The following is a 26,914-nucleotide window of genomic DNA, read 5'->3' as shown; positions in this document are numbered from 1 at the left end:
TGTTGAAATTGTGCACTCATCACAATGTTATGTTAATTCATTATGTGACGAAGAGAATGATAATTTTTCCTTTTTTTTTTTAACTCGCAATAAGTGTTCTTTTTTTTATTTTTAAAAACAGGTTTTCGGGTAAGCAGTATAGGAAATAGATGTCGTTGAGACTGAATACATGTTAACTCCATTTCTATACATCGAATTCAAGGTCATGAGAAATAAACTAGATCGGTCATAAATTACCTCCCATTTGTCGTCACAGTATTCAGTTCTTATCTTTAATTTATCACCAAACTGCACCAGCCATCATAACCTTGTATTTTTAGATACATTTACTCACAGGAGATATATTACATCAACTTTGCCCACTTATGCATTGGGAACAATTCGAACTCCACACATGAAGGTCACATTCTAGATTTAAGGCTCGTGTCAGGCAGCCAGTACAGAAATGGGAAAAGCAGGTCCGAAAAGTAAAAACCCTGCCACATTTTTCAAACATACATTCTAAAAACACTTGTCAACAATAACCAACATAATAGGACAAAAAAAAAAAAAAGACCAACACAATATTTGGGTCAATTTGACTCAACTTGAGAAATGTTTAGGTTATCTAGTAAAAAATAATCACTTAAAAACGCCACACATTTCATAAATCTTTCATAAAGTTGGATCAATTTCACTTATATGTTAATGGCTATTTTTCAACTCAATTTATTTGAATTTACATGGACATCTGGGTTATGCAGTCAACTCATCTCCTTGCAATTAAAGAATATATGACTGAGTAATGTTATGCTGAAAACGGTGTTGCTGCACCGTTTGTGTTCAAACATTAAGTCGCTTTTTCTAATAATGATATCCATCCAGGTGTAACTGTATACTCTCTAGAATGACGTTAAACCCAAGGAGTAGAGTTCAGTGTTTATTGATGTATTTTCTTATCTTGGTTCAGGCTGGTCTGCACTCCAAGTCCAGCACAACATGATGTACATGAGGTGCGTATGACTTCACGTGCTCAACGTGTAGGATGTTTGTTTTCCATGTCGCAGCAGTTAGATCTTTTAAGAGCCACGCAATGCGATTTGCGGCATCGTCAGCCCAGGCCTGCGACGCCGCTCTGTCTGCTCTCTTCCCGGATATGCTGAATTCTGAATCATTCACTGCATGTGAGGCCACGGCGTTTGCTGATGTGACGTTTTGATGAATGTGTAAAACGCCACCGGTAGTTTTCTTCAGCAGGCGACAGGCAACTGGCCAGCCATCTTCAGAGCTCGGAATGAGACCCAGGTTCACCCGGTCTGCAATGTCACACAGCTGGACCTGAGATAAAAATAAAAACTCTCATAGTACTTTCAGTCAAAAAAAATGCAGTTCCTTGATAATAATGTTTATCTACTGTGGGTCTTGAGTAAGATGGAGCCAATCCTGGCTGACTAATGGTGAGAGGCCAACTGGCCCAATTACAGCACACAAAAGTGAATGCACTGCCCATATTTCTCTAAATATTTTATCTTCATGGGACAACAGAATTGAAAATACGACTTGTTACAATGTAGGTCAGTGCAAAGCTTGTATAACAGTAATTTTACTACCCACCCCAACAAGCAGCCATTTGTGCCTAATGTGGACACTTTTTATTCATGGGTATACCCATTTTTGTTGCCAGTAATTTAGACATGAATAGCTTTGTGTTCAGTGAGTTTGATGCAACCATAAATGTAGATAGTGCGCCGGTAGTGTACAATGAGGCAGGAGAGCAAATATAAAATACATTACTTGTCGATTGTCCCCTGGGTGAACAGTACAGCGATCCTGCACTTTGTTGATCACCAGGTTCTTACGCAGCGCCTCGACTGCATGTGTGTTCCACTCACAGGCGTGGACATGTGCTGCACCCGCGTGGACCAGATATGGAAGTGTGAAGTATCCTATACCTAACAGCACAAAACAAACAAGTAATATAAATCATGTACTGTAGTTTTCTTGCCATTTAATGGAGCTGGCTGCATATAATAAAAACAATGCTGAAAAAAACAGAAAAGACAGGAAAGATAAAAAAAAAGACTTTGGTGTTTAATAAAATACATTTCACTCATCATAAATTTTCCTTACCTGCATATAAATCAACAATGGTCTCACCCCTGCAGTCAAATCCAGCAACCCGCAGTTTCTCTGTTATATTTCCAGTTGAAAACATGCATTTGGTTACATCAAACTCATATCTGCAATTAGACAGACATTTAGGTTCATACCAAGTTAAAAAAAAAAAGTGATACTATGCTTCCCCGCTAAATAAAATATTCTGAATAAGACAGTAATATTGTGTGGAATATGTATTATATAGTGAATTACAACTGTTTTTCCCCATCCCAACAGGTGGCCATTTTGCTACTTGCTATACACTGAAAAAATGAAATCACAATTTTTCAGGACTCAGGTAACGACCAGTCATTCCTTGCAATCATCACGTGACTACTTTCAGAAAACAGGTGAGTTGTGAGTGCTTGTCATTTTCAGTCAACAGCAAGTTGTGTTGTGATGGTGTACCTAATGTTTTGGGGGCATAGCACTCATAGGCATGACCCCCACCCATAAAAAAACAGGAATAAATGTTAATCCACACAGAGTGGGAAGGAGACTCACGTGATGCCATTGTCCACATGTTTGACCCAGGTCTGCTCTCCCAACAGCATTGTCACTTGTGGAGATCGGAAGCCATCGCTGGATATTCGGCTTACTCTTGCTAGTCGTTTGGCTCCAAGGCCTTTGGCTACTGCATGCCATAACCGTTGATCTAAGATAAATAGAAATGTTTGTTATTCAACTAGCCCAGACATTAGCTAATAACCAACCTGGAATCTGGCAATACAGTATTATATAAACCAATACGCACACTGGAATCTGGCAATATTACCTAATTTATTCCATAGAGGCAGGGAGAAACAGTTGCTCCCCAGCAAGACTAAATCTCCATGTCGCTGGAAGCTGCGAGGCAGATCATCTCTCATCACGTTCGTCCAACATTCTCCATGAGATTCTAACAACTCCTGGAGGACATCTTCTAGTTTGTCACCCCTCATCCTGCCTCTCTCCTTCTTGGACAACACAGGAGGCTGTAGACAATGTTAACGCCGAGTTTAAAATATTTATAATTTTGTTGAATTAAATGACTGTTCATTACCTGGCACCAAACAACTGTCGCATCTTTGAGAAAGGTTAACTCAAGTTGTGGTAAACATGAACGTAAAATAGGCACAAGGACAGTGCCAGTTGGCTCTTTCACGATACATAAACTTCGGTCCAGGAAACCTTGGGACTGGAGGTGTTCCCTGTGTGCATACGCCAAAAAATAAAAACAAAAGCACATCAACAACAACTTTGAAATCAGTCTAAAAGCAAATTGATCGCTCATGTGCTCACTAGTCAAGCTAAGCTATAACAACTGTAAGCAATTATTTTGCGATAGATTACCTTAATTTCTGTGCACGGCAATGAGACACACGGAGGAAAGGCACCCCTTCCATTAAAAAATATATTAAAAAAAATATTTAGTAAATATATATTCAGAAAATGAAATATATGACGATGTGCAAAAATGTAAACACGCGTAAGGCGGAAGCTTAGGGAACCGAGTTCTTGTTTCCAGGTGGACGGTTACAAACGACGGACCTGTGCTAATTTTCCTGGAAGCAACATCATTGCTTAGTAAATTTTATGGGCAACATAATAAGAAAATAATATGCATACAATATTTATAAATTCGCTACAAATCAACTTCCGACAAATCAGTTAACCCCCCCCACAAAAAAAATAAACGCCGTGGTTCGAACCAGTTGCGCATAATTGCCGATAGAGAGCGGAAAATAGCACATCCCTGAGTAAATGGGTGCAATTGAGCAACTTCGACACGATGGACATAAAATATTATTATAATATACTCACATCTTCATACTCTTTTCTCACTTCAGTTACTTTTATGTCTACATCTATTGGTCTTCAGCTCGACCTTTTGCCTGGCAGTTTCAAAATTTAAAACAGTTATACTGTATATAAGAAAAGTCAAATCTTTGCGTCATTTTTGGTAAATACTTGGGCCTAAAACATTACTGAAGTTTTAGTTGATGTGAAGGAACTTATTTTTTTATTATTGAATTTTATTGTAGCTTTTAAAATGAATGTTTTTTCTTCACCACTAGATGTCACTAAAAGTTAATCACCGTTCTTTTAAATTAATCCTATGGGAATAGGCTTTGTTTGTACCTAGTGAAGTGTAATTGAACATCCACGGTTGCATTAGCGGCGCTCTCATTGCCAAAGACTGCGCAGAAGCTATAAACGTTTTAAATTACCGTCACTGCTTTTTTCTAAATCGCTTTAATGGTTAATGTTTTTAGAAAACACATCTGTATGTCTTATACCCGTTTGAAAGGTTTAAGATACTGGTTTTCCTGTTTTAATGTTCCAGATAAATTTACATTTAGTGCTAGCATTTAGTGATGTAATATCATTTTCAGCATCAAACGGTCAAAATGTTTCTAGTTTAAACAAGGATTGACATATTTATTTATTTATGGCACTTGGACTTTTTTTTCAGTTTCAGATGAACCTGTAACAGGTATAAACCCTTTAAAACGTGAAGGTAATATTTGTTGAAAGTTGATTCATATTACTTTTTCTTTCTTGTTAATGTCCAAAACGATACGAACTTGCGTATACTAATGACATTTTTATTGATGATGATCTAATTTACAAATCACATTAGCGAGTGGGGTAAGGTTTTCTCTTTCCTTGCCAAATAAATAAATAAATAAATAAATAAATAAATAAAGAGCGCCGCTTTAAATGCCTAAATTGTGATCTAACTAAATCATGAGATATTGTAATGAGAAACGGATCAACAACTGGTAGCCCTCCAAAACTACCACTACTACTACTACTACTACTACTACTACTACTACTACTACTACTACTACTACTACTACTACTACTACTAATAATAATAATAATAATAATAATAGTATACGTGTTTTATTTTAATTGTGTATCCTTTTTAAACAGGTCAGAGAACTTTAAATGGAATATTTTATACACAACAACTGAATGTTTCAGCATTTTTTGCGCATACTGTTATGCGCAATGATATTTTGGGCTGGCAGAAAATATTCTCAAATTCTGGAATCACCAATGTACATTTTGCTTGGTGTTTCCCGTAAAATATTGCTATGTGCCGTGGCTTAATTATGGTTGAGAACCAGTGCAATAAAAGCACATTAGCCGGTGCAGGTATTCCTATTAGTGTGGCCAAGCACATATCCTTTGTTCCATTTTGTATACCTGTGCTGCCCCTTTAAGGGAAGACACTTCAATCTAGGCGTGTTTCCTGCTGCCATTGATTCAAGCAGTCAATCTGGCATCCTGCGGGTTGAGAAGAACACCAAAGCTGCTATTTTTCCGCTTCCACATCGACACATTTCAAGTATTTCATCCTATATTTTAATAAGAGGAGAGTGGTTGTTTACTGAAGATTGAAGGTTTTTTTTGTTCTTCTTATTTCCATCAATGGGAAGCCGCTTGTCTGGTCAAGCGTGGACGAGTCAAAAGGGTCAAGGTTCGCTTCTTCACGGGTGGATTTATTATTTGTGGAGAGGCGGGGGAAACATCTGCAGCGAGCTCCCGCGGATGAACGTTTAATCTCTTCCAGCAAGGGCGTGAAGGACCGAGGTTGATCTTCGCGTCGTCGTGGGAATGAGCTGCCGCAGAAAAAGACCGCAAAGTGGAAATCAACATTGCTGATGACAATGTGACTGCGACCCACCGGTCGTTCGCTCGGTCCTTTTTATTTTAACGTAAGAACATGCAGAAATGCGTGACGTTGCTCAGTGAGTAGCATTGCAGTTTAATTGGAAACAAATTTACACAGCTCAAGTGAGATTGTCAAGCGGCGTCATGTCGGCGGTGATGATAAGCAAGAAGGTGCGGAAATGGGAGAAGCTGCCAGGCAAGAACACTTTCTGCTGCGATGGACGAGTGATGATGGCCCGGCAGAAGGGAGTCTTCTACCTGACCCTCTTCCTCATCGTCGGGACATGCGCCCTCTTCTTCGGTTTCGAGTAAGTACCTAGTCATTTTTCAAACATCACTTTCTAATTTATTCCATATCCCCTTTTCCCATTCAACGGTCCAGTCAATTCTCTAATGAGAGGAATTCTAAATTTAATTTTCTAAAAAAAAAATAAAAGATCGTATTTGCCTCATAAACTCAATCGATTGACTTTATTGGGTAATTAAGCACTTAGTTTACTCCTTTCTGGAATTTCTCTGACAATTTTCTACCCCGCCAAAGAATTGCAATTTGGCCTCCTATACAAACAAAAAATTATAAGCTTCTTCACTTAAGATAGCAAGGTCAGAATATTTACACCCAAAATAGAATACTATTTCTGCACAAATGCCTTCAGCTTGTCTGAGCACTCACCAAAGCAATGTACACGTAGGTACAGACAATTTGGTCAAATTTTGCATTTTCTCTTCCTTGTGATCAAAATTAGTCAAGGATACACATCTTACAACGATAAGATTGTGGTGTGAGGTGTGTTTCAAATAATCCCCCACTCTATCTCTTTGAAAAACGGTCTGTACTGGCAATTGGAAATATTAAATCTGTTGAAAGTTATTTGACTATGCCTCTGAAAGATGGTCATGACTGATTAGGCTGTAGTGTGGGGTCAGTTAACTGTATTTTTCCCTCCCCTAACAGTCTGGAAAATTGTTTTGTTCGACAAACCATAAATCTAAATGTTGAACCTGTCCAACTCCTGTTTAGGCTTCTTACACTTTAAAATTGGTTAAAATGTTAAATTTTTCTCTCAATTTTCCGTGGCTCTTCCTTGTCGACAAAAGATAAGTGATGCGCTGGATTAATTGTGCATGTGCACCAAATTCAGTCTCATAGTGAAGGCTTCCTTTGAAGTGTTAAATATTTAATCACATTCCTGTAAGACAGAAAACCTGGACTTTGATTTGAATATTTTCTCCATTCTAACATGGTGGAATAATGTTTTCCTCAAACAGCAGTCTATGAACTCTCATGTTGTCTTTACAAAGATGAATGGTGTATCAATTGGATTCTTGGATTTTACCCAAAAAGGAGACACAATATGAAAAACCCAAGGTGTTTTTGAACAGAAAGGTCAATTTTCTTATTTTTATTATTGGGATTTTTGGATAAAACAAGCAACGTTCAAATTCAAATGACTTGAATCTAGATTTATCTTTCCCCATAAAACAAAGGCCTGTCAAAAATGTTGATGTCCAAACTGTATTGTAATATTCTCCAAACAAATCTTAGCCCTTTCACGAGGTTCTGTAAAAATCGCAGCGTCCCATGAATGTTTCGATTTCACAAACATGATGGAGCAGTTCATGTGGACTATGTAAACAGAGGTGTGACCAGGTTGTTATTGAACAAAAGATCAAAATCTCAACTGGCTTTTTAGATTTCGCTAACATTGTCAATCAATTTACATGCTGTACGTGAACCTAAAATTGTTGAAAGAGGGTTATTAGAAACCATAAATATACTGCATGTATTTTTGGCGTGGACATAGGAATCTGTTTTATGCAAAGACACAAGATGATGGTGCTGCCCACTGACTGGGCAAGGGTGGGCACAGCCTAATGACTGGAGAGTTGTTAGTATGCCACATTCATATTACAACCCTGCATAATTATCTCTGTTGGAGGGATGAATATTAAGACCTGGGTGGGTGTAATTATAGAAGTCATCAAAACACCCCAGGCTTCGCATGTCAGCTATACCCACTAGTTTAGTCTGTACGGATCTTAACTCAAATTACTTGAATCTAGGTTTATATTTCCCCATTGAAGTGAATGGATACGCCAGTAACGAACAAACAACTTTTTGCAATGTTATTCAATTGAGAAAAATAGCACTCTGTATTATTATGCTTTATATAAAAACATACAGCAAACTGGATAGATTTAAAAGGAATTCGTACCCAGTTTTTGTCACACATTCAACCAACTACATTGAACAGCCACAGTGCTGCTGTCCGCTTTGGTCACATTGTGCCAGTATGACAGGCAGATGGATATATAAATACACACATATAACTGGACAATATAATCATCTCAGCGTCCCTTAACTCCTTGCAAAGGATACAGAAATTGACTGTCAATTAGTCAAACCTATAAATCAGGTCACATATAATCTCATGGCACCACTGTGTTTACTGTATAGTATGCGATCATTCAGGTTGTTTTTCTTTACCAACAATTTCCAGAGGGCATTTATTGTATGGCTCTGCAATGCAAAATCACCATATTTTGTCCAAAGTTGAGCCAAGAGCCCCAGTGGGCCAAGAACAGCAGAACAGAGCCGACGGTGTCCTCTGACTGGCTTTGATCCAACCGCAGGCAAGCCGACGTGTCTCTTTTGTCAGCAGCTGTAGGCCCTGTTTGTAAGGGAACCTCTCTTTAGCTAGTGTTAAATTGTGGAAACAGACAGTCGAGTACACAAGCTAAATTGAGCTATTCGCAACGAATAAACAAATTGGTAAGGCGGGTCCAGGTTGTTTGTTTGCTTTGTGGGAAGAATTGATTTCTCTGGCGCTCTTGTGGGCTTAAATGCTTTGTTTTATATGCGCTGGCATTATGTCCATCCTTTTCTTTGAAAGATTACCGTGTTTAAACAAACAAACAAAAAAAAAACATGAGATAGCCTCAAATATCAGATCCCTCACTGAGAAAAATGGAGTTCGTACTTGCACAATTGCAAAATTGCTTTACACAGTTGTTTCTTGCTACAAACATCAACTTTTAATACCACAAATCTATTTAGCTCACATGATGCGGATTTTCAGGGCTGATCATTGAGTTTAAAAATAACCGACGATCGAGCCTGTTACAATATGAGGCATATAAATGTATGCTGTTCATACGGTTTAAAAAATAACATCAAATGGATAAAATACAGCATAATTGCCATGTTTTAAGAATGGGTCAGACATGAAGTCAAAGATCAGTCAGGTAAAACAAAAGCATCTTGACCAGAAATAACGGGTGCAATAACTTAATGTAATTAAACTACGATATTATAATTAAATTACAGCACCACATACCTTCAGCACATATGGAATTGATGGTACAGCAAACTTTTCTAACATGCTAGGACCTTGAAACATTCGTACGATATATAATTTGTGAAATCGATCATCGAAGTCATTGATCATTCAGCATTATACATTATGACATTACAGCCGATCACAGATTGTTCATAAAATGACAAATATTGCCACTTGTCACAAACATTTGGCATTTAAATTTCAAGAAATTTGAGTCAAGTAATTATTTGGGTATATCGTTGGTTAAATCTCACTACTTAGTCAACATTTGTAATTTAACTGCTGAATACTGCTTGTATTTGTACTTTCATCAATTACCTGAAAAAAAAGTGAAATGTTTTGGCATTCTTACTCAAATTAAACATACTCTTGGCCTTTTGTAATTTCAAACACATGCACGGTTGACTTTAAATCAAGGTCAAACCTTATTATCTCCAAGTGGGATATTTCCTACTTTCTAGCAATCCTGAATGCAGCATCAGTGGTGCTTGCTTTGGCAAGTGATGCGTTGTGATGTTAGACTTTAAAGCAAGCGCACCATCACTTGATATGCTTTGTGCATTTAGCGAGCATGTGCTGATGGCCGCATACAGCTCTTGGCGCAAGAATCAAGAAAAAGGAGCATAAGAACACCATCATATGCCTGTCCCCCAGGACGTCAGAGCATGTGCATTGTATTGTGTGCAGACTGGGCGGAAGCTCTTGGTGTGTCCGGCTGTCTTATTGGGGTTTGTTGCTTGGGCGAAAAAAAAAGAGAGGAGGAGAAGGTTGAAGAGGAAAAATTCATAGCCAAGCCCGCAGAGGCTGCGGATCTTGTAACAGACACCCGAGCTTCCCTCAGCATCCAGCCCCACCCTGTTTTTCAGCCGGCCATTAGCAAAGAGGTGGCTGGTCTTGGCCAATTTAGCAATAACTTGATTCACCCCCCCTTCAGAGTCCATGCTCCAGTTATCTGACACGCATGTACAGGCTTTGCCATCAGTTTCCTTTGGGGGTTTCATTTGTAATTTTATTCCAATCTTTTTCTTTTTCAGTCACATTGAGCGCAGCTTTCCACACTGAAAAGAAAACGTAACATTTTTGCTCTCCGACGTGGGTCATATTAACTGATCATTATTCTTATGATGCAATGACTTTAATCCTATATTTAATCCTAGTAAAATGCGGATGACCCCGCCTTGCATTTGTCATAGCTATCATATGGTATTTAAACATTGCATAACCAGGAAGATGGATTTAAACCGGGAGAATAGAGTACATCCTCTAGCAGCAGACTACTGTACCTACTTTCATATACTCTGGATTAGGTTTTCAAAGAGTTTTGAAGGGTGCCTTTATGCAAAGCTGGATGACCATTATCGGTTTTCGCATTGCTTGCACTACCTTTGCACCTGAGCTCACGCAACAAAACCTGATAAAATTATTTTGATAAAGACAGTGTTATCATTTCATAAGTTGAACCTGCTTAACAGAGGTATTTCCACGTTCTTTGAATTCCAAAGTTCCATAGATGCATTAACATAACCACTCACAAGGTGTTTTATTTGGATTTTTTTTTTTTTTTTTTTGCAATCAAGTACAAGAGATGCATCTTCCCAGATACAATGCTTGTTTTTAAAGCATTGCTGTTCCACTCTAGGGATGGGTATAGTCATCAGTTCTGAGTATTTTGAGGAATTGAATGTGAATTATGTCTTGAAACATTTGAAATGAAATGGTTTGAAGCCCTTTCAACCCCACCTGTCTGTGAAATATTGGATGTACCTTGAACTAGTCCATGGTGGACCTGTTGCCGGTGTTTACTGTTGGTTCTGGCTCTATTATAGCTGCGTCTAACATAAATTATCTGCTAGCTAGCAGCACACAAGTGTTCCAAATAGGATTGCAAGGAGTAGGTGCAAACCTGTTATTATTTACCGTATTTGACAAACCAAAATCAAATCAGATGCATGTCAGCTCAAATTACAGCAGCAGGGGATACTTATTTTATTACAGTGGCACAACACTAGGACCAAGCAAAAAAGTTTTGGATTATGGTTAATGCATTTACCAGATTAGGTCTGTTGAACTGTCATCGGAGATAGCATTGAGTATAAGATAAAGTAATAACACAAGCACTGGTCACTAGAATGATTAGCGATTACATTTGTTATAAATAGTTGCTGGTGAGAATTAATTGCACATTTGTCAGTGAACCTGTCCCAAATTTTTATTCTTGAAAGTTTTGTCACCCTAGCCTAAAATCGAATGTTTCTAGAAAGGAAAGCAGGATAATTAAAGATTTTTGAAAGTTTCTCTTTAAGTAAAAATGTTACAGTATTTGGTCTTTTTTTTTTGTTTGTAATTGATTTTCACCAAGCACTAAATATATATTTTTCATTTTCTTCTATAAACCCTATATTCAATTAAAATATTCAGTAGGATATCTGAATATCAAAAATACTTGATAGCTACAACCCCAATGTCATATCACTTTAAAATAGCTGTTTTTACAATTTGTGAAGGCGATGTTCAAATGAGCCAGCAAAGGTTGTGTGAGGTTTTAGCTGCTGTGAGTGCGAAATGCTCCTCTCTCATCATATATTTACCAAGGTGCATTTGCGATGAGACAGTACGTGAAGGTTTTTTTTCTTCTTCCCGTTTTATTGAAGACTCTGCCCTAGAAAAGAAGTCAGTCTGAGTGTACAGATGTTTATATGACACCGTTGTGTTCAACTTGCGGCACAGCCTGTTGCATTATGTATCACCTTGCATGACTTGGGCAAGGCAAGCACCACTTGCAATGGTGCAGTAGTAATAAAGGTTTATGAGTCACTGCAATATGATAATGTGTTTTAAATCTGGGTTCAGTGAGTGGTTTTAATTACTTATATTCTACCTTATTTTGTATCTTATTTTGTGGGTTTTTATGTTTTCTTTTCAAAAAGAACCGTGATCAAAGTCCTTGGTTGACACACCTTAACCACAATCGGAAAAACACGTGGAAGGAATGAGTTTGATGTGTCCAATATGGCTTTAATGGCTCCAATATAAACAGCTGATTGTGGGATTGCCAGCAAAGTGGCATTCATCACACATAGTATTATGTCATAGGAAATCATTTGCAAAGTTCAAAACATTACTCAAAGTTTACAGTAGGTCATTGTTAAACAGGTATGGAAAATACTGTTATGTTCTCCATCATAGTTTCAAACGAGTAAATAAAGCTGTGTGTGTAATCCAAACAGTTGTCCAAGTTAGAATATTGTTACAAGATAGTAGATGCAATGATTAATAACCACTAATCAATCCTCATAATTTCAGCGCCTCAGTAGTAAATATTCTCAGATTTCTTTAGTCCTCTATGAAAGCAGTCATTATCACTTGTTTTGGATAAAAAAAAAACAAAAAAAAAACATTTACAAATGTCTCCTTATATTTTGGAAAGCATTGACTAATATTTTAGACAGTTTTGTGGCAAGTTAGCTAGCAATCCAAAAGATATGTTAGAGCATTTTTAAATCCAATTCATCCACATTTTAATCAATTATCGAAAATCTGTAGTCGTAGCCCTAAATAGTAGCAAAACAAAATTGATTGCCACATGCATTATTGCATTATTGCAAAAAAGGTGAAGGAAGCAAAATATAAATCTCATCGTAAAACGTTTATCTTCTGTTCAACCTAATATTTAAAAATGACTCATCACAAGTAATTTTCATCATAGATCTGCCACTAAAGACTTAAAATAAACTCTGAACAATCACTTTGATAAATTGGTGAAATACATGCGACTATGCGCTAGAGCCCCAAACAAAGTCTTAGCAAAGATGAGCGAGGAAAAAGATTCACTGGCGATCAGATCAATAAGCCTTGCAGATGAAATCATCCCCTCTCAGGTATTGAGTGGGTGATTAAGTTCAGTTTCTTAATGCCTGATGACCTCACAGTGTCACTGTAGCATCATCAGCCTGTTCCTCGGCTCCCTAGGAAACGCTGGCGTCCAGGCAGAAGCTCATGCCTGATGGGAATCGATGATAGCGTGTGACTCGAATGGCCACCATTCAACTACGGGCATTAAGCTTCACAAACGATCTGCTCTGAGAAATGGCCCACATGTCATTTAGACGCTCAATCCTGAGGAAATGACTTGCGATTTTTGATTAAATTCTGCTGCTAGTTATCTATTGTGGGAAAATGGAGATAGATCAGACTACTACTGCAGGTGTGTGTACTGTATGAGGCTGTTCTAACAATCTTGTTAATCAGCACAAACTGGTGGACTTTGAATTTTTCGTTGTGGTTTGCTGACTATCAGCTTTTGTAAATGCCCTTTTATTTACAGTAAAATCTCATTTATTGAAGTGAATACATGACCTGTATATGCAGGGCTTATAAAAAGTCAACACACACCTGTTCATACAACAATTGAAAGAATGAGACTAAGATAAACCATGAAAAAACAATCCCACCAGTAATGGGAAGTTTGACCTACACAATTTAACTGAAGATGAGGCATATCCTTCTTTAAGAAAGATTTGACTTAAAAGTGATAAAGTGAATTTGGTTAACCCCAAATATTGTTCAAATGTTCCAATTGGCTTTCACTGACCTTTTCTTCTCCCCCTAATTTGTGTGCTAGTTTCTTGGGGTAAACAGGTGGATAAGAATGATTACTGTAAAAAGCATCACATTGGCCTCAAAAACAACTTGCAACCAGGCATCTGCCTTGTATTGAACAGTGTTTTTTTTCCCATTTTGCACTTGTTTAACAGTTAAGAATATTGAAATCCTTAAGAAAAGGCAATCATCATCCTGGAGCAGTTTTTATTGATTCATTGAGGGTCCGCTGCCTGGTGATTTATGCTAATGTGTCACCAGTGCTCCAGATTGTGAGGGCAGTGTGGCATCATGTTATTTATTCCAGGCTCTGACTTTACGCTGTCAAAGTTTACGACCTCATGTCCAGAACAGCAGTTGACAATATGCATTGTGCTGTGGTGCCCTGACATTTTATGCTTTGTTTTTATCGAGAGCAGGAAAAAGCCTAATGCTCCGTTTCTACTCTTTTCTCCCGTAGGTGTCCGTATTTGGCTGTCCACCTGTCTGCTGCCATCCCAGTCTTCGCCGCTGTGCTCTTCCTCTTTGTCATGGCCATGCTTCTGAGGACCAGCTTCAGTGACCCGGGAGTCCTTCCTCGCGCTCTCCCAGAGGAGGCCACGTTTATTGAGATGGAGATCGGTGAGTTGATGGGGCTTTTAAACACTTGACTTAAACATAAGTCTTTTTCTCAATATAGTTACTTGGGGGTAATAAATGACTGATGGCTCTGCCACCTCGATAAATTGTCTTTTATTACAACAAATTGACATGTGTTGAGCAGAGAGTGCTATTATACTTGAAGCTCTGTTTTTCAAAGGCTCTAGTTGTACAGCTACAGAAAGTTGAACGGCATAATTGGAATACGTTCCAAAATCAGCAGCAACATTTTAGATTCAAGCCAAATGAATGCGGTTGGCCTTTTTACATCGATGAGATGATATGTATTGTTGAGAAAATTGCAACACAACGAACTTCAAAGTCTATTTGATCAACAATGCAAATATAAATGTGGCAGTGCAAAATGATGCAGTGCCAGCTAGCAGCAGTCATTTAACGTTGTTGACAAACCAGCTGCCTGTTAGCTGCTATGAAGTCAATGAATTCCTGTTTTTCTTGGTTTCCTTCTTTTTCTTCTTTGCAAGCAGACGTTTTGTGTTCGACTACCTTCATTGGTTAAAATTTGAAAACCTGAAAGTGAGCCACTATACAGTTAGGGGTGGGACTCTTTGATTGTCTCAAGACAATTCAACTCCGATTTGAAATGCTGACCTTAATAGGCACTTCAAATTTCCTAAATAATAAATAATAATTTCACAGTTATTCCAGGATTGTGCACCGATGTAAGATAAGACATTTCTCAGTACTCTGCCACAGGTATGCGGTTGTATGTGTTAATATTTGCTTTTTGAAAACAGAGCATGAGTCTATTTTATTTACATATCGTAGATATTTTTGTACATTTCAATGTTAATGTTCAACAATCTTGAAATTTAAGGTTGTTGCTTTTAAAAAGGGTATTGAGTACTTGAATTATGATCTCACATCAATTTTTCAGTGGGATAAAAAAAAAAGACGTCAAAATACTATCATTTATTATCGTTTCAGAGAACATTTATCATCCCCAAAAATATTGTAACATGCCTTGTAATTGCAACAAATACTCAACAAATAAACCCTAATTCTCATACCTCCAAATAATTCTATAGCTCATTCCTTCGACTGTGCTTTATGACCGATGAAATAAACCACGACGCAGTATTTCTGCAGCAGTCCTTATTGTCCCCCCCACCCCACTGCTACACGCATGCACATGAGGCCGCTTAGTCTTTGTGTTAGATTCACAGCATCCTTCAGCAGCCATCTCGCTTCGCAAAAGCTGTCTCGGGTGGAGACTCGTGATAGGAGATGGCTGTTAAAGGCAACCCTCAGCCACTTGCTCCTCCGAGAGGGACAGCTGGCAACCGGCACTCCCCTCTCTCATCAGCACAGTGACTCATTCAGCTCACCGCATGGGAAAAAAAAAAAAAAAAAAAAAAAAAACATGGTTTAATTACTCTCATGATAAGCTCCTGCATTTTCAGCATTTTTTTTAAGAAATGGAGCAGAACGTTATGAAGTGATCTACTATAAAAATACCATCCAGTATACATTATTGTGAACTATAGCAACGGCTATCATTTGTTGTTGTTTTTTTCAAATGGGTTTTAAAGTACTGGGATAGACAAGTTTTAGTATAGAATATGTATGGATAATAGGGGTGAGTATTTTGTGTGCCCTCCTTTTATACACCTCGGGTATTTGTCCAACAGGAGCATACCCAGACATTTTTCTATGGATTGGCCAGGGCGTCACAACACACTCAGTAAGGAGTGGCGTGCGGAGGTTTATGAAGTAAAATTCATTTATTTTATGATACAAATGTAGATATGCTGTCAATATAAATAACTGGCAGCTATAAAGGGGTCAAAGAACACTACATGCATATAAAAATGGCAGAAAATCACATATAACATTTTTCCCTTGGTGTGGGGGCTGTCCAAAGGGTTGGCCGCAGAATGATAAGGGGAGCTCATGACCATCCTAGCAACCATGTAGCTCTGCCCCTGTTGTCAGATACATACGTAGGTCAGCCTGCATTGAAATGTACCTTAGGAACAGGACCGCTAATTACAAATGAAGTTAATGATCTAAAAAGAAATGATTAATGGAAAAAATAAATAGATCAACCGTAATGTATGCCTGTCTCTAAAACCTTAATGGAATGGATACTTTATGTTTGCCTATAACACCCCTGTGTTTTACTGCTTTTACGTCAAAATGGCTAAATGTTCCCTATACAAGCATTTGGAAAGAGGATTTTTCAGTCACCACACCCTTTTTATTCAACAACGTTATTTGATACTGAGTACCGCCTTACATTGCTTCCCCTTTCTTTACACAGTCCTCCCTTTAATGTGAAAATATAAAGAAAAAACCCTTAAAATGTGACTTTGTGAATACTGCTGCCGGTAGCACGACTATAAAAAATCGCTGCTAAATTTCCAGCCTTGGTGCTTTGTCAGTGTAATAGCGCATGGACCCCAGGGGGAAGGTTAATATGGAGTATGGGAGTGACATCCTTTTGCAATATGCGATGCTGCACACAGACTGAGCTGTGCTGCCTCAAGGGAGTGGCACACTTCCTGTGATTCAATCACTTAATGTATTCTCTATTGGTTTGTCCTCAGTGCAGCGCTGCTGTATTCTATGCCACCCCACTGTAATATCTTCCAAATACTTAATTGCTTTACTGAAACTGCTCTGGGAGTAGAGGATGCAGATGATAAATAGATGAGCAGTATAGAACAGAAACCCACACAATGGCCACAGCATTAGGTACAGTTAAAAATTGAATGCGAATCTAATATAATCGAATATTGTCACAGAGTCACGGTATTACTGTAGTTTTTATGCAAGTGTAGCAGTCTCAATGGAAAACTTTCTCCGCAGAGGCCGCCAACGGCAACGTCCCCAGTGGGCAGCGGCCGCCTCCTCGAATCCGCAACGTTGAGATCAACAACCAGATTGTCAAGCTCAAGTACTGCTACACGTGCAAGATCTTCCGTCCGCCGCGAGCGTCCCACTGCAGCATCTGCGACAACTGCGTTGGTAAGCATCAGCTGATCGGCTTCATTGAAGTGGTTTATTTTTGTTGTTGAAGAGATTGATGTTCAAGTCATTGCTTTCGATTAAAGCGTGGCGAAAAATAGCCAGCGTGATCTCGGTTTCCTTTTTGCTTTCACGCTGGTGACATCAAATTGCAGCTTTATAAATAGATTTACCAAAACACAAACTGCCCCTAACCCCCGCAGAAATGAAAAATTGTGCTTCTGTTCATTTCTTGAATCATGAGTGCATTTTGTAAACACGCGAGCCCGCAGTCGACAATGACGGCTTTTGTAACCTGGCCTAAACAATCTGTTTTCATATTGTGTCCGTTTTATTGAGTACATTCAATGCTTGTTTGTGTAAGAGCCAGAATTCTTCATCATGCTCTTTTTTTATTAGTTTTTAAGCACATGCTAATCTAATGAAATTATCTTCAGAAGTACACAAAGTGTCTATTTACGGTACATGGCCACCAAAATGTTTTCTCAAGGAAACCTTTGCACATATATTTATACAACTCAAGTTAACTCAGTATTACTCTTATTAGAAGAACACTAAGTTGTTTTGTTGTAAATTAAAATGGTGCATACATTTTAAAAAACTAATTCTTGACATTTTAGAAGATTGTGAAAACAGAATTGTTATCTTTCAGGGTAAAACAGTTTCTATAATAAGACTGTTAAATGTGCAGGCAGCTCCATGTTAATAAATAATGCTTAATTTGATAAGTCATGACGTTATTTACTTATTATGAGGTAATTAATACTCCTCTCAAACCCCCTTGTGGATACTAGAATTATACATTGTTTGAGTTTGAACAATTCTGGATCAGATTCAAGTTCCTCTTCCTCAATTCTGTTTCCAAGTGATCCTCAATTCTGATTTTTGACGGGGCATTGCTGAAAACGTTAGAAAGAAGAAGAGAAAAATATATATCTCTCACTTCTTTGTTTTCACCCAATCACGCATAATTTGGTAAGGAGGTGACACCGAGGTCAGTCTAGCCAGCCCAAGGTTAAGATGAATGGAATTGCTTAGTTTTGGATAACATCAGTTGAACAGCTCTATTAACTTTCTTTTTGATGCATTATGACTGTTTTTTATCCACTCTATTAATATCGAACCAATCAACTTGATTCAAATATGAATTGACTTTTCAAACGTGCAGATGGTGGAGTGGTAAATGAGATCTTCACAATTATTTAAACTTCACCTTGAAGCTAATTTTCTTTCATTTCAAAATGTCAACATTAATAAAGAGTAAGAACTAAAATAATTATTTCTAATATCCACTTCTGTAATTAGTTAGCTTTTCCCTCCAAATACGATCATTTTAGGCAACCTTGTAGCTTGGCCATAATAAAAGCCTTCTTGGCAGAGAAATCAAAGGCTTCGTATCCTGCCATCATGGATGTCAACACCCTGTGAAACCCGAGGATCTGAAAATGAAGCTTATCTCTCACAAACTGCAGTGCCTGGTACCTTCGCCTCGCAACACTAATCTTGCCTCATACCGCTGGTGCACCATTTGCCTCTGTGTTTGCCATCAATTGTTTTGAGACCTTCTCCCAGTAGGAATGTTTGGGCAATGAACAATGCTTTATGATTTTAACCTAGACAATAAATTTGAAATGGAAAAACACTGAAGATATAATGGAGTGTAGACTTTCTGTATGACGACTTGAGTATTTTGTGGTCTGTCATTGTTTCAAAAATGTATTTATTCATTTATGTTGATAAGTAATTTTGCAGAATATTCAATGTTGTGATGTAGTACATTTTCTTTGTTTTCTTCCCTGTCAGACTCTCTCTCTCTCTCTCTCTCGCTCTCTCTCACAATGCATTTTCATCTTTTGTACATTTTTGCATCTGGCTTCTTCCTAATCGTTGAAGAGCTGAGGAAAAAGGAAATGAACACTAAATATAGACCCCCGGTTTGAAACAACTGCACAAGGCCACCCTTGAAGAATTAGCTACTGATCACCATTGCTCCAAAACGGGCTGATTTGCATTCCGCATTTTCACCATTGTTGTGATTTGTGTCCCCTCAGACCGTTTTGATCACCACTGCCCGTGGGTGGGCAACTGCGTGGGCAAGAGGAACTACCGCTACTTCTACTTGTTCACGCTCTCGCTCTCGCTGCTCACCATTTACATCTTCACCTTTGACATCGTCCACGTGGTCATGCGTGAGTATCCAGCCTCGATGGAGGGGGGAGGATGAGGAGGCGTGTCAAAGCAGGAAGGAATGTGACAAGACGAGAAGGGCGAGCTTTACCGACAAACACACGCTCTATGACCTAAAAAAAGATCGACTGAGGCTGGGACAGAGGGATAGCATGATGTGCATGTGATTGATTTTTTTTTTTTACACATGCTACATCCTTTTTAACCCCGCGTACATGACACATGAGGACACATTTTTTTCTCCTTTTTCTGCTTTTTTTTTTTTCCCTCTGTATCAGCGCACAAAATTTTTCACTCGTGTGTTGCTCTATTCACAGGTTCAGTGGATGATGGCTTCTTGAGTGCTTTGAAGGAAACACCTGGAACATATCCTTTTCGAACTATTCTTTTTTTCAATTGTGACAGCAGTGTAGATGTGATTTGTGCACAAAGTACTAAACCACAGCTACTGGACCATGCCTTTTATTACACATTGTTTATTTAAACCAACCACATAGAGTGCCTTTCAGTCTGCTATTTAAATGCCTACAGTAAATAGCATCCATGCTCCGGTGGAAGTTCCACAAATGGTGCAGCAACACATCTAGACAGACGCTTTTAACACTACTCACGATGGTATTATCTTTGTGGGATGAGTAATGAGTGCTGTGCCGATTAGCTGAAGAGGAGTAGAGACATCAATGAACAATTTAGCCTTCTGTTTGTCTTATTTTGTACCGAGGTGGCCAAAGCAGACCTCACAATGGCTATTCAATTGAAGCAATGGGACTAAAACTGTTTGAGTTTCTTTTAATTATATATAATTTCTTAAAGTGCTATTTTTCATTAATTATGTTTGCATATGGAAGTTTCACTTTTCAAAATGTCACGTTATCCAATAAATCCAATAAAATAGTTTTCTTTTTCGTTTAATTTATCTGGATTTATGGCCATTTGTCTATTAGAGCCTCAACAATGATCTTGTTTCTGACCCCACTCATGTTACTTAACTGTCTGGAATTTTGTTTCCGTCATCGCGCATGCTTTTTGAGTAGCGTCAGGTTTAAATCATCTGTTAATATTTCCTTGACTCAAAGCTCTCACGGTGCTGGAGGTGCTGGTGTGTTTCTTCACGCTGTGGTCTGTGGTCGGTCTGACCGGCTTCCACACCTACTTGATCTCGCTCAACCAGACCACCAATGAGGATGTAAGTCGCAAAAACTTACTATGCTAACCAAGTGTTATTGCTTGTCACCGGTCCATTCCGGTCAAACCACCTTTGACTACACATTGACAGCGTGACTGTACTTTACACCATTATTTACATTTATCACAAAAGCATGCACGGGCTGTGCGTTTCTTGCTCATGTTTTTGAACAATACGCGGCAATCCTTCAAGTCAATTACAACCACAGATCACAATTTTTAGGGGGTCATTGTAAATGCTGAACTTAAACAATCTTAGCATCAAATTGAAAACCAACCGATTTTGTTTGTTTTTTTTAAAATGAAATTTAAAGACTGTATCCAGTGCATGTGCGGCTCGCGCCTGGAAGGATAAACACTGACGGGGCATAAACGCGGCCATTTGTAAAGATCATTGCGCTTGTTACCATGACGACAGCACTGCCTCCTCAAGAGTGAAAGACAAAGGGTAGTCAAAGTGTAGCTTGTTAAACATCAATAAATCATCAAAAAATAGCAATACAAACTCAAATATCAAAACACTCAGCTTTCCTCTAGTCAGTAATACATAATGACAATATTCATATTTGTTCTGTTTAGATTTGAATCCTCAATCTTCTGTTATCTTCAAAGCCGTTAATGAAGCAATAATATGCCATTTAACCATTTAATATCTTTTTTGCAAGCCCTTTTAAGTTTAATTTACCTTGCGTTGAGCACTTTATTCGCACAGAGACCATGAACATCTTTACAAGAACGATTGCCAATGGAGCAGCTGAGTCATGTGACAAATTGGCTGCAAAGCACTTTGGGAGCTAAAAACAGCCTGAAACGAGGCCAGACGCGACCTGGCGATATAAACATTAGCAGGAGAAGCATCTTCTCCGCTTACTGAAGTACAACCGAACTGATGGGACAACTAAACGCACACCCGTCTGGTATATGGCATTTTGAAGAAGCTTATGAGGAGGAAATGTGGAGATTTATTGATGGATTTAGTAGGGGTGGGACAAACGATCAATGCGGCTAAGTGTGTCTTATCTGTTGTTATACATTATTGATAGGCTGCAGTTAAATATGCAAAAAGATTTTTTTAGGGGTCAACACATTATGGATCCTTCAAGTGGTGCTCGTCCAATAATGTTGGGTCAACGTGTACTGCATTCTTATTTTAAGGTAGAATGCAGCATTATGTTTCTCTCTGATTTGTTTTACATTATGCGTCCAACTATGGTGAAAGAAAAACAAGCAAGCCTGTCTAGAAACATTGTCTCTCCACACCCGTTTAAATGTCAGGTTTTGCTGATATATTTATTAATAAAAAAAAAAATGAGGCAAATTTTCCCACAGTTTGTGACATTTAAATTAAAATATTTTTTTCTCGCACTTGTTTGAGAGGAAGTCGCTTATTTCAAAATGACCAATTATGTTAAATGTAAGTCAGCATACACTTACCGGCACTTAAAGTGCCTCTGAATTGAATGAAAGTTAGCAAGTTCTGATAACCTTGTAGGCTTTTCCTGTCATTTGTTGTTACCATCTCGTTGTTACTGAACAGTTTTTTTTTTTTTTAAATGAATTTAATATTGCAGAAATGCATCATTGTAATATCTAATAAGTGTGTTTTTTTTAATCAAGCCAGTTACTAACCCCTTGAGACCCTGATGACACATCTATTATAATTCAACTTTGTGTGAATAAAATCAAAGTTGTATTTGTGGGCTACATTGATGAAGGGTGAGGTTCTGGATAGCTGAAAAGCAAGCGAGTGCACTCCTTTTTTTCCCTTTCTGCGTTAATGATTAATTCATGACTCCATTTCTATTTTACTCTACACAGAAATGGCTGGCCTTCTACTTTTTCGCCATGTAATGGGTTATGAAGCTGTGTAATATGCATCTGAAGTGTAGACGTGATATTACTCCAAGAGTTTCAACAATGGCTATCAGCCCAGCTGTTTCTCCTTTTCCATCGCTGAAATCAGCCAAATAATAATTGATTCATTGATACCCGCAGGTGATGGGACGCCTGCCAAAATATTCCGTCTGTTGGAGGGATGGGAGTGGGGGTTGGGGACAGGCGGAATGAGAGATGAAATAGGAGAGTGTAAACTGTAAAAGATAAATCATTTCCTTGGCTCTTAGTAGGTAACGTGATGGTGTACCTGTCATATTGAAGAGTTGCTTGGCAACTCTCAATATTTCTCAATGAATGATTGAATTGGCTGTTCTATGCATGTTTTGTTTTGCAAACGTTGTAGCATTAAAGCAGGAATCATTAAATCCTTGACGAGATCCTTTTTAGTAGGTCAAAGCCTAGCCTCTGGGAACAGCGTCTAAAAATAGAGTTCTCCTTTTGAATAAGGTATAAGCCAGGAGAAAATGTATTGAAATGGGCCGCCAAGCGCCAGTTTTCGAGACGCACACTGTCACTGACTGTTTGTGGTTGATTGATGGATTTGGCATTTACAGTTAACCCCTGTTTATTACGGGGAATACGTTCTAGAACCAACCCCCATAAGCGAAAATCTGGTTTGTAGACAAATCATGTTAAAAACAAACAAAAAAATAATTGGTCTACACATATTATCAATACTCTCAGTTCCTCAACAAGCCACAATGATGTTCCATGTTGATTTAGAAGAAAATAAAAACAATACTGGATAGTTTTGTGAGATTGTCTGCCTACATGTTTTACCCCATCATTTGTCTTCAAAAATCATTGCTTGAAGTCTTCCAAACCTCCAACTAGCATGTCAATAGCAATTGTATCATCACAAAATTGGCCTAATGACGGCTTGAGTCTTATAAAACTCATAAGTCAGCCCACTCGAATCTCAAGGTACCTCTGTACTCATGGGCATGAAGTAGTTTAAGAAAGATTTTTGAAAGTATTTCATTATGTTCGTACTTAAGTTAAGAAATAACACTTCGCTTTACAATATGAAGTACTCTTCAGTAGATAGCTTGGGTATCAGTAACTTCACTGTTCTTTCAAAATAACTGATCCACTGGCAATAAACAAAAGTGAGTACGCCCCCAAGTGAAAATCTCCTCATTAGGCCCAAATTGCTTATTTTCCCCTTTGTGGGGTAATGTGACTCATTAGGTCTTACAGTCTCAGGTGTGAATGTGGAGTAAGTGTGTTAATTTTTTTTCCCACTGCATAGACATCAGTCTCACCCAGTAGGGATGCGAACAATGAATCATTATAAAGTGGAGGGCTAATTCTGTATCGATCGTCTTTGTTTATTTTTTCTGACAGATTAAAGGATCCTGGTCGGGGAAGAACCGTGTGCAGAACCCCTACAGTCATAAGAACATCTTCAAAAACTGCTGCGAGGTGCTTTGTGGGCCCACGTATCCAAGGTATGGCCCAATATAATAGATGCAGTGAAGCACTTAAACTTCAAATCATTTTATTGTTGCAACATTAGTGTCAGCATTTGCATCTACGAGTACATTGCCTCGTAGTCGGGTTTTGTTTACGATCCACTCCCTCCCCTTCAACAACAAGATGCATGCAACAATATGTTACTCGATATACAGTATAATGAGAAAAGGGGGATGGGGGGCAACTTATAAGCGAGGTCGACTTGTACTGAGAAATACGGTAAGTCAAATTGAGTTCACTCCCAACATATGGTGGTCACATCTCAGGTTTGCGCTTGCAAGCCAAAGCAAATGACAGCTTTTAAGCTCATAAGTCGGGCCACTCGTATCTCAGGTGCCACTGTATTTTAAATGAAAATATTTTTGTCTCCGCTTTGACACTGTCAAAGAGTAAGGCAAGCAGAATTGCTCTCGGTTCCACAGTGGGTGGCTTTGTTCAACATGCACTTTTGTGATCTGATTGATTGTTGTATGTTGCTTTTTAGTGTCTTGGACAGGAGGGGCCTGATGCACGAAGATTCACCAATTTCTGCATCGTCTGCTGCACCGTCCTCCTCCTCCTCTTTATCCTTTTCCAACAGCAGCAAGCCAGCGCCGCCAACCACTGTGAGCATAACACGCACATGCGTTCACAATTACCCTCCCCCACTCACACATCTATCCGACTAAATTGTCTGAATAGAGAGAGCAACGTAAAACTGAATCCAAGCAATAGCAGGGAAATTTGAAGGTGAAAAAGTGAGAGAAAACTTGCAATGTGTGGGGAGCATTTCTCATGATCTGTGAATCTATGTTTGACAATCAAGATTTGCAGCCATTTTGTAGTTCTTGAGATTTTAACTACATTTTGGACAAACGGCAATGCACGGCTGTGCTTGTGCTAAAATGCACTCTGGCTTTTTTTTTTAGTTGCCTAATGACGGCGGCCCTCGTACTGTCATATCAGTGATTATTTGTTGTCTTTTGCTTCCAGAAAACCACGGCGCCTCTCATCCCCAACGAGCACACGCCCGACGATGCAAAGCCGAGCATCTGCGCCTCCGCAAAGCAGAACTCCTCCCCCGAAGACGATCTTCCTCCTCCTTCCTTCATTCCTCCTCTGGCTTCCCCTGAGACCGACGCCGAGGCCTCCGTGGCCAAGGACGGGAGCCACTAGCCGCGCTCCTCCGAGTCCTGTCCGGTCAGGAACTCTGACAATATCCCAAGTCCAACTTTGGGCAGGTGACTCGTTTTCTCTCCTTATTACACACGTGAGACACACGTCCTCCTTCAGGGAGAGGTATTATTCAGTGGAACGTCAGCATCTTCCAGGCTCCTGAATATTTGTCTTGGTAACTCTCACGGAGGCAGAAAAGAAAACAGGTGCATGGCATATCGACTGGAGCTCCAACAGGATGACTTTTCTTCCAAACCTTGTATTAACTAAATGTGAGCGGCCAATATACTCCAAGCAAGAGGCCGGCAAAGACATTGATGCTTCTGTACATTGTCAATCAGAACAGTCTCGTTTTTTTTCCCCCCCGTGTGCACACATGACATGCTCTATGCAAATCGGCAAGGCTGGATGAGCGGTGTTGTGTTTATCTGGTATATTCTAAAGGGTTCCACCAGGCAAGTTAAACATCTACCTTGTATTCTGTTAATTGCTGCATTCAGTACTGTTACTATAGCAATGGCAACGCCTGTCTTTCCTTCCTTCCTTCCTTCCTTCACTTTTTAGGATGCCTATTATATTCTGTGGCACTCTCTTTACGCACACAAAATATCTTCACCGGGATGTGTCCCACCATTTGTGTGTTTGGGTGTGTGTGTGCGTGCACGCGTGGCTTTTGACGTTCTTAGACCCTCGTAGCAATCGTGCCTTATAATGGACGCAACGGACGTCCGCAAACAAGAACATCCCAGTGTTAAATCTGAAATGCCAACATTTGAACTGTCGAAGGCAGACAGGCGCTACTCACAAATACAGTGGTGACATGAGATACAATAAGGTCGAGATTTTTCCAGTTCATGCCATCATTCTGCCTTTTTTTTTTGGGTCTTATATGCACAAACTTAAGCGATAACAGCTAATCAGAAAAGTGGCTGCTAGGACTTCCAGTAAGCTAATCTTCAAACTGAGAGAATTACGCATTGTATTTAAAACAACAAAAATAGTGTTGCCTTAAATATGGCCTGCTGTAATGGAAAATGCCAGTGGCACAAGTGTTGCCATTTTAGAAAAAGCAACTGATATTTGAACACAAATGGTGGAGCAACATATGTATACAGATAACATGACAATATGACATTGACAATGACTTTTACAGCATCTTACAAAGTCACTTACAGTAGCAGTAAACTCAGATACTATTTTTCATTCGTGACAACACTCTATATGCCGGTGGCAAGGGCTGGTACACCAGTAGGAGCAGCACAATGATATTAGCAGCTTACACGATTCATTTTTGACATCCTACTTCTTTATGTTACTAACCCGTTTTCTAAATGAACGTTTTAGACAACACATTTTCCCTAATTAAAACACATGTATGAAAAAATATTAGAACATGAAATTGAATATATTCATATAGCTTTGGCTGAAATTTCTAAAATACAATTCACAAGGAAATTCACCTCAATGTCGTTCTGTGACGCTTCCATTTGCTCTGAATCACGATTGCAACCTGCTTATGATACTCTGACATTAAGATTCAATACAAATTCTCACTGAACCACCTGTAGGGTTTTTGTACATTTTGGAATTTTCCCCAAAGCAGAATATTTCTAACTTTAACTTGTGTATTAGGCTTCATATTTTAC

General features: G+C 38.8%; 2 protein-coding genes across 4 annotated transcripts; one reads left to right on the top strand and one right to left on the bottom strand.

Moving 5' to 3' along the window:
- Positions 1-906: 906 nt before the first annotated feature.
- Positions 907-3,615, bottom strand: tyw2 (tRNA wybutosine-synthesizing protein 2). Its single transcript, XM_088431646.1, has 7 exons — positions 3,469-3,615; positions 3,179-3,326; positions 2,912-3,110; positions 2,641-2,791; positions 2,110-2,219; positions 1,774-1,931; positions 907-1,317 (listed from the first exon to the last, which is right to left on the bottom strand). Exons 1-7 carry the CDS (start codon positions 3,519-3,521, stop codon positions 946-948), a joined length of 1,191 nt encoding a protein of 396 aa, XP_088287772.1. The 5' UTR covers positions 3,522-3,615; the 3' UTR covers positions 907-945.
- A 1,764-nt stretch (positions 3,616-5,379) lies between these two features.
- Positions 5,380-25,413, top strand: zdhhc9 (zDHHC palmitoyltransferase 9). 3 transcript variants are annotated; one of them, XM_088431930.1, is made up of 10 exons: positions 5,380-5,605; positions 5,699-6,107; positions 14,200-14,360; positions 17,211-17,369; positions 19,421-19,558; positions 19,874-19,922; positions 20,640-20,742; positions 23,985-24,088; positions 24,598-24,718; positions 25,086-25,413. In XM_088431930.1, the coding sequence occupies exons 2-10, from the start codon at positions 5,944-5,946 to the stop codon at positions 25,266-25,268; spliced, it is 1,182 nt and encodes a 393-aa protein (XP_088288056.1). In that variant the 5' UTR covers positions 5,380-5,605; positions 5,699-5,943; the 3' UTR covers positions 25,269-25,413. The 3 variants fall into 3 exon arrangements, with proteins under 3 accessions (XP_088288056.1, XP_088288055.1, XP_088288054.1); XM_088431929.1 differs by having other exon boundaries at positions 5,380-5,843; positions 5,918-6,107; XM_088431928.1 differs by having other exon boundaries at positions 5,380-6,107.
- Positions 25,414-26,914: the final 1,501 nt, after the last annotated feature.

The sequence above is a fragment of the Hippichthys cyanospilos genome, chromosome 13 (genome assembly GCF_059441005.1).
Source record: "Hippichthys cyanospilos isolate Australia breed blue-spotted pipefish chromosome 13, RoL_Hcya_1.0, whole genome shotgun sequence".
Taxonomy (NCBI): domain Eukaryota; kingdom Metazoa; phylum Chordata; class Actinopteri; order Syngnathiformes; family Syngnathidae; genus Hippichthys; species Hippichthys cyanospilos.
The sequence above is the reverse complement of the archived record's forward strand: the minus strand, read 5'-3'. Positions and strand labels throughout refer to the sequence as shown.

Excerpts from the sequence above, each read along its gene's own strand:
- tyw2 (XM_088431646.1), bottom strand. The coding sequence starts at position 3,521 with ATGGAAGGGGTGCCTTTCCTCCGTGTGTCTCATTGCCGTGCACAGAAA. Across the intron at positions 3,111-3,178 it reads CGACAGTTGTTTGGTGCCAG|CCTCCTGTGTTGTCCAAGAA; the intron begins GTAATGAACAGT and ends CATTGTCTACAG. Across the intron at positions 2,220-2,640 it reads CATGTGGACAATGGCATCAC|ATATGAGTTTGATGTAACCA; the intron begins GTGAGTCTCCTT and ends GTCTAATTGCAG.
- zdhhc9 (XM_088431930.1), top strand. The coding sequence starts at position 5,944 with ATGTCGGCGGTGATGATAAGCAAGAAGGTGCGGAAATGGGAGAAGCTG. Across the intron at positions 20,743-23,984 it reads ACCAGACCACCAATGAGGAT|ATTAAAGGATCCTGGTCGGG; the intron begins GTAAGTCGCAAA and ends TTTTTCTGACAG. Across the intron at positions 24,719-25,085 it reads AGCCAGCGCCGCCAACCACT|AAAACCACGGCGCCTCTCAT; the intron begins GTGAGCATAACA and ends TTTTGCTTCCAG.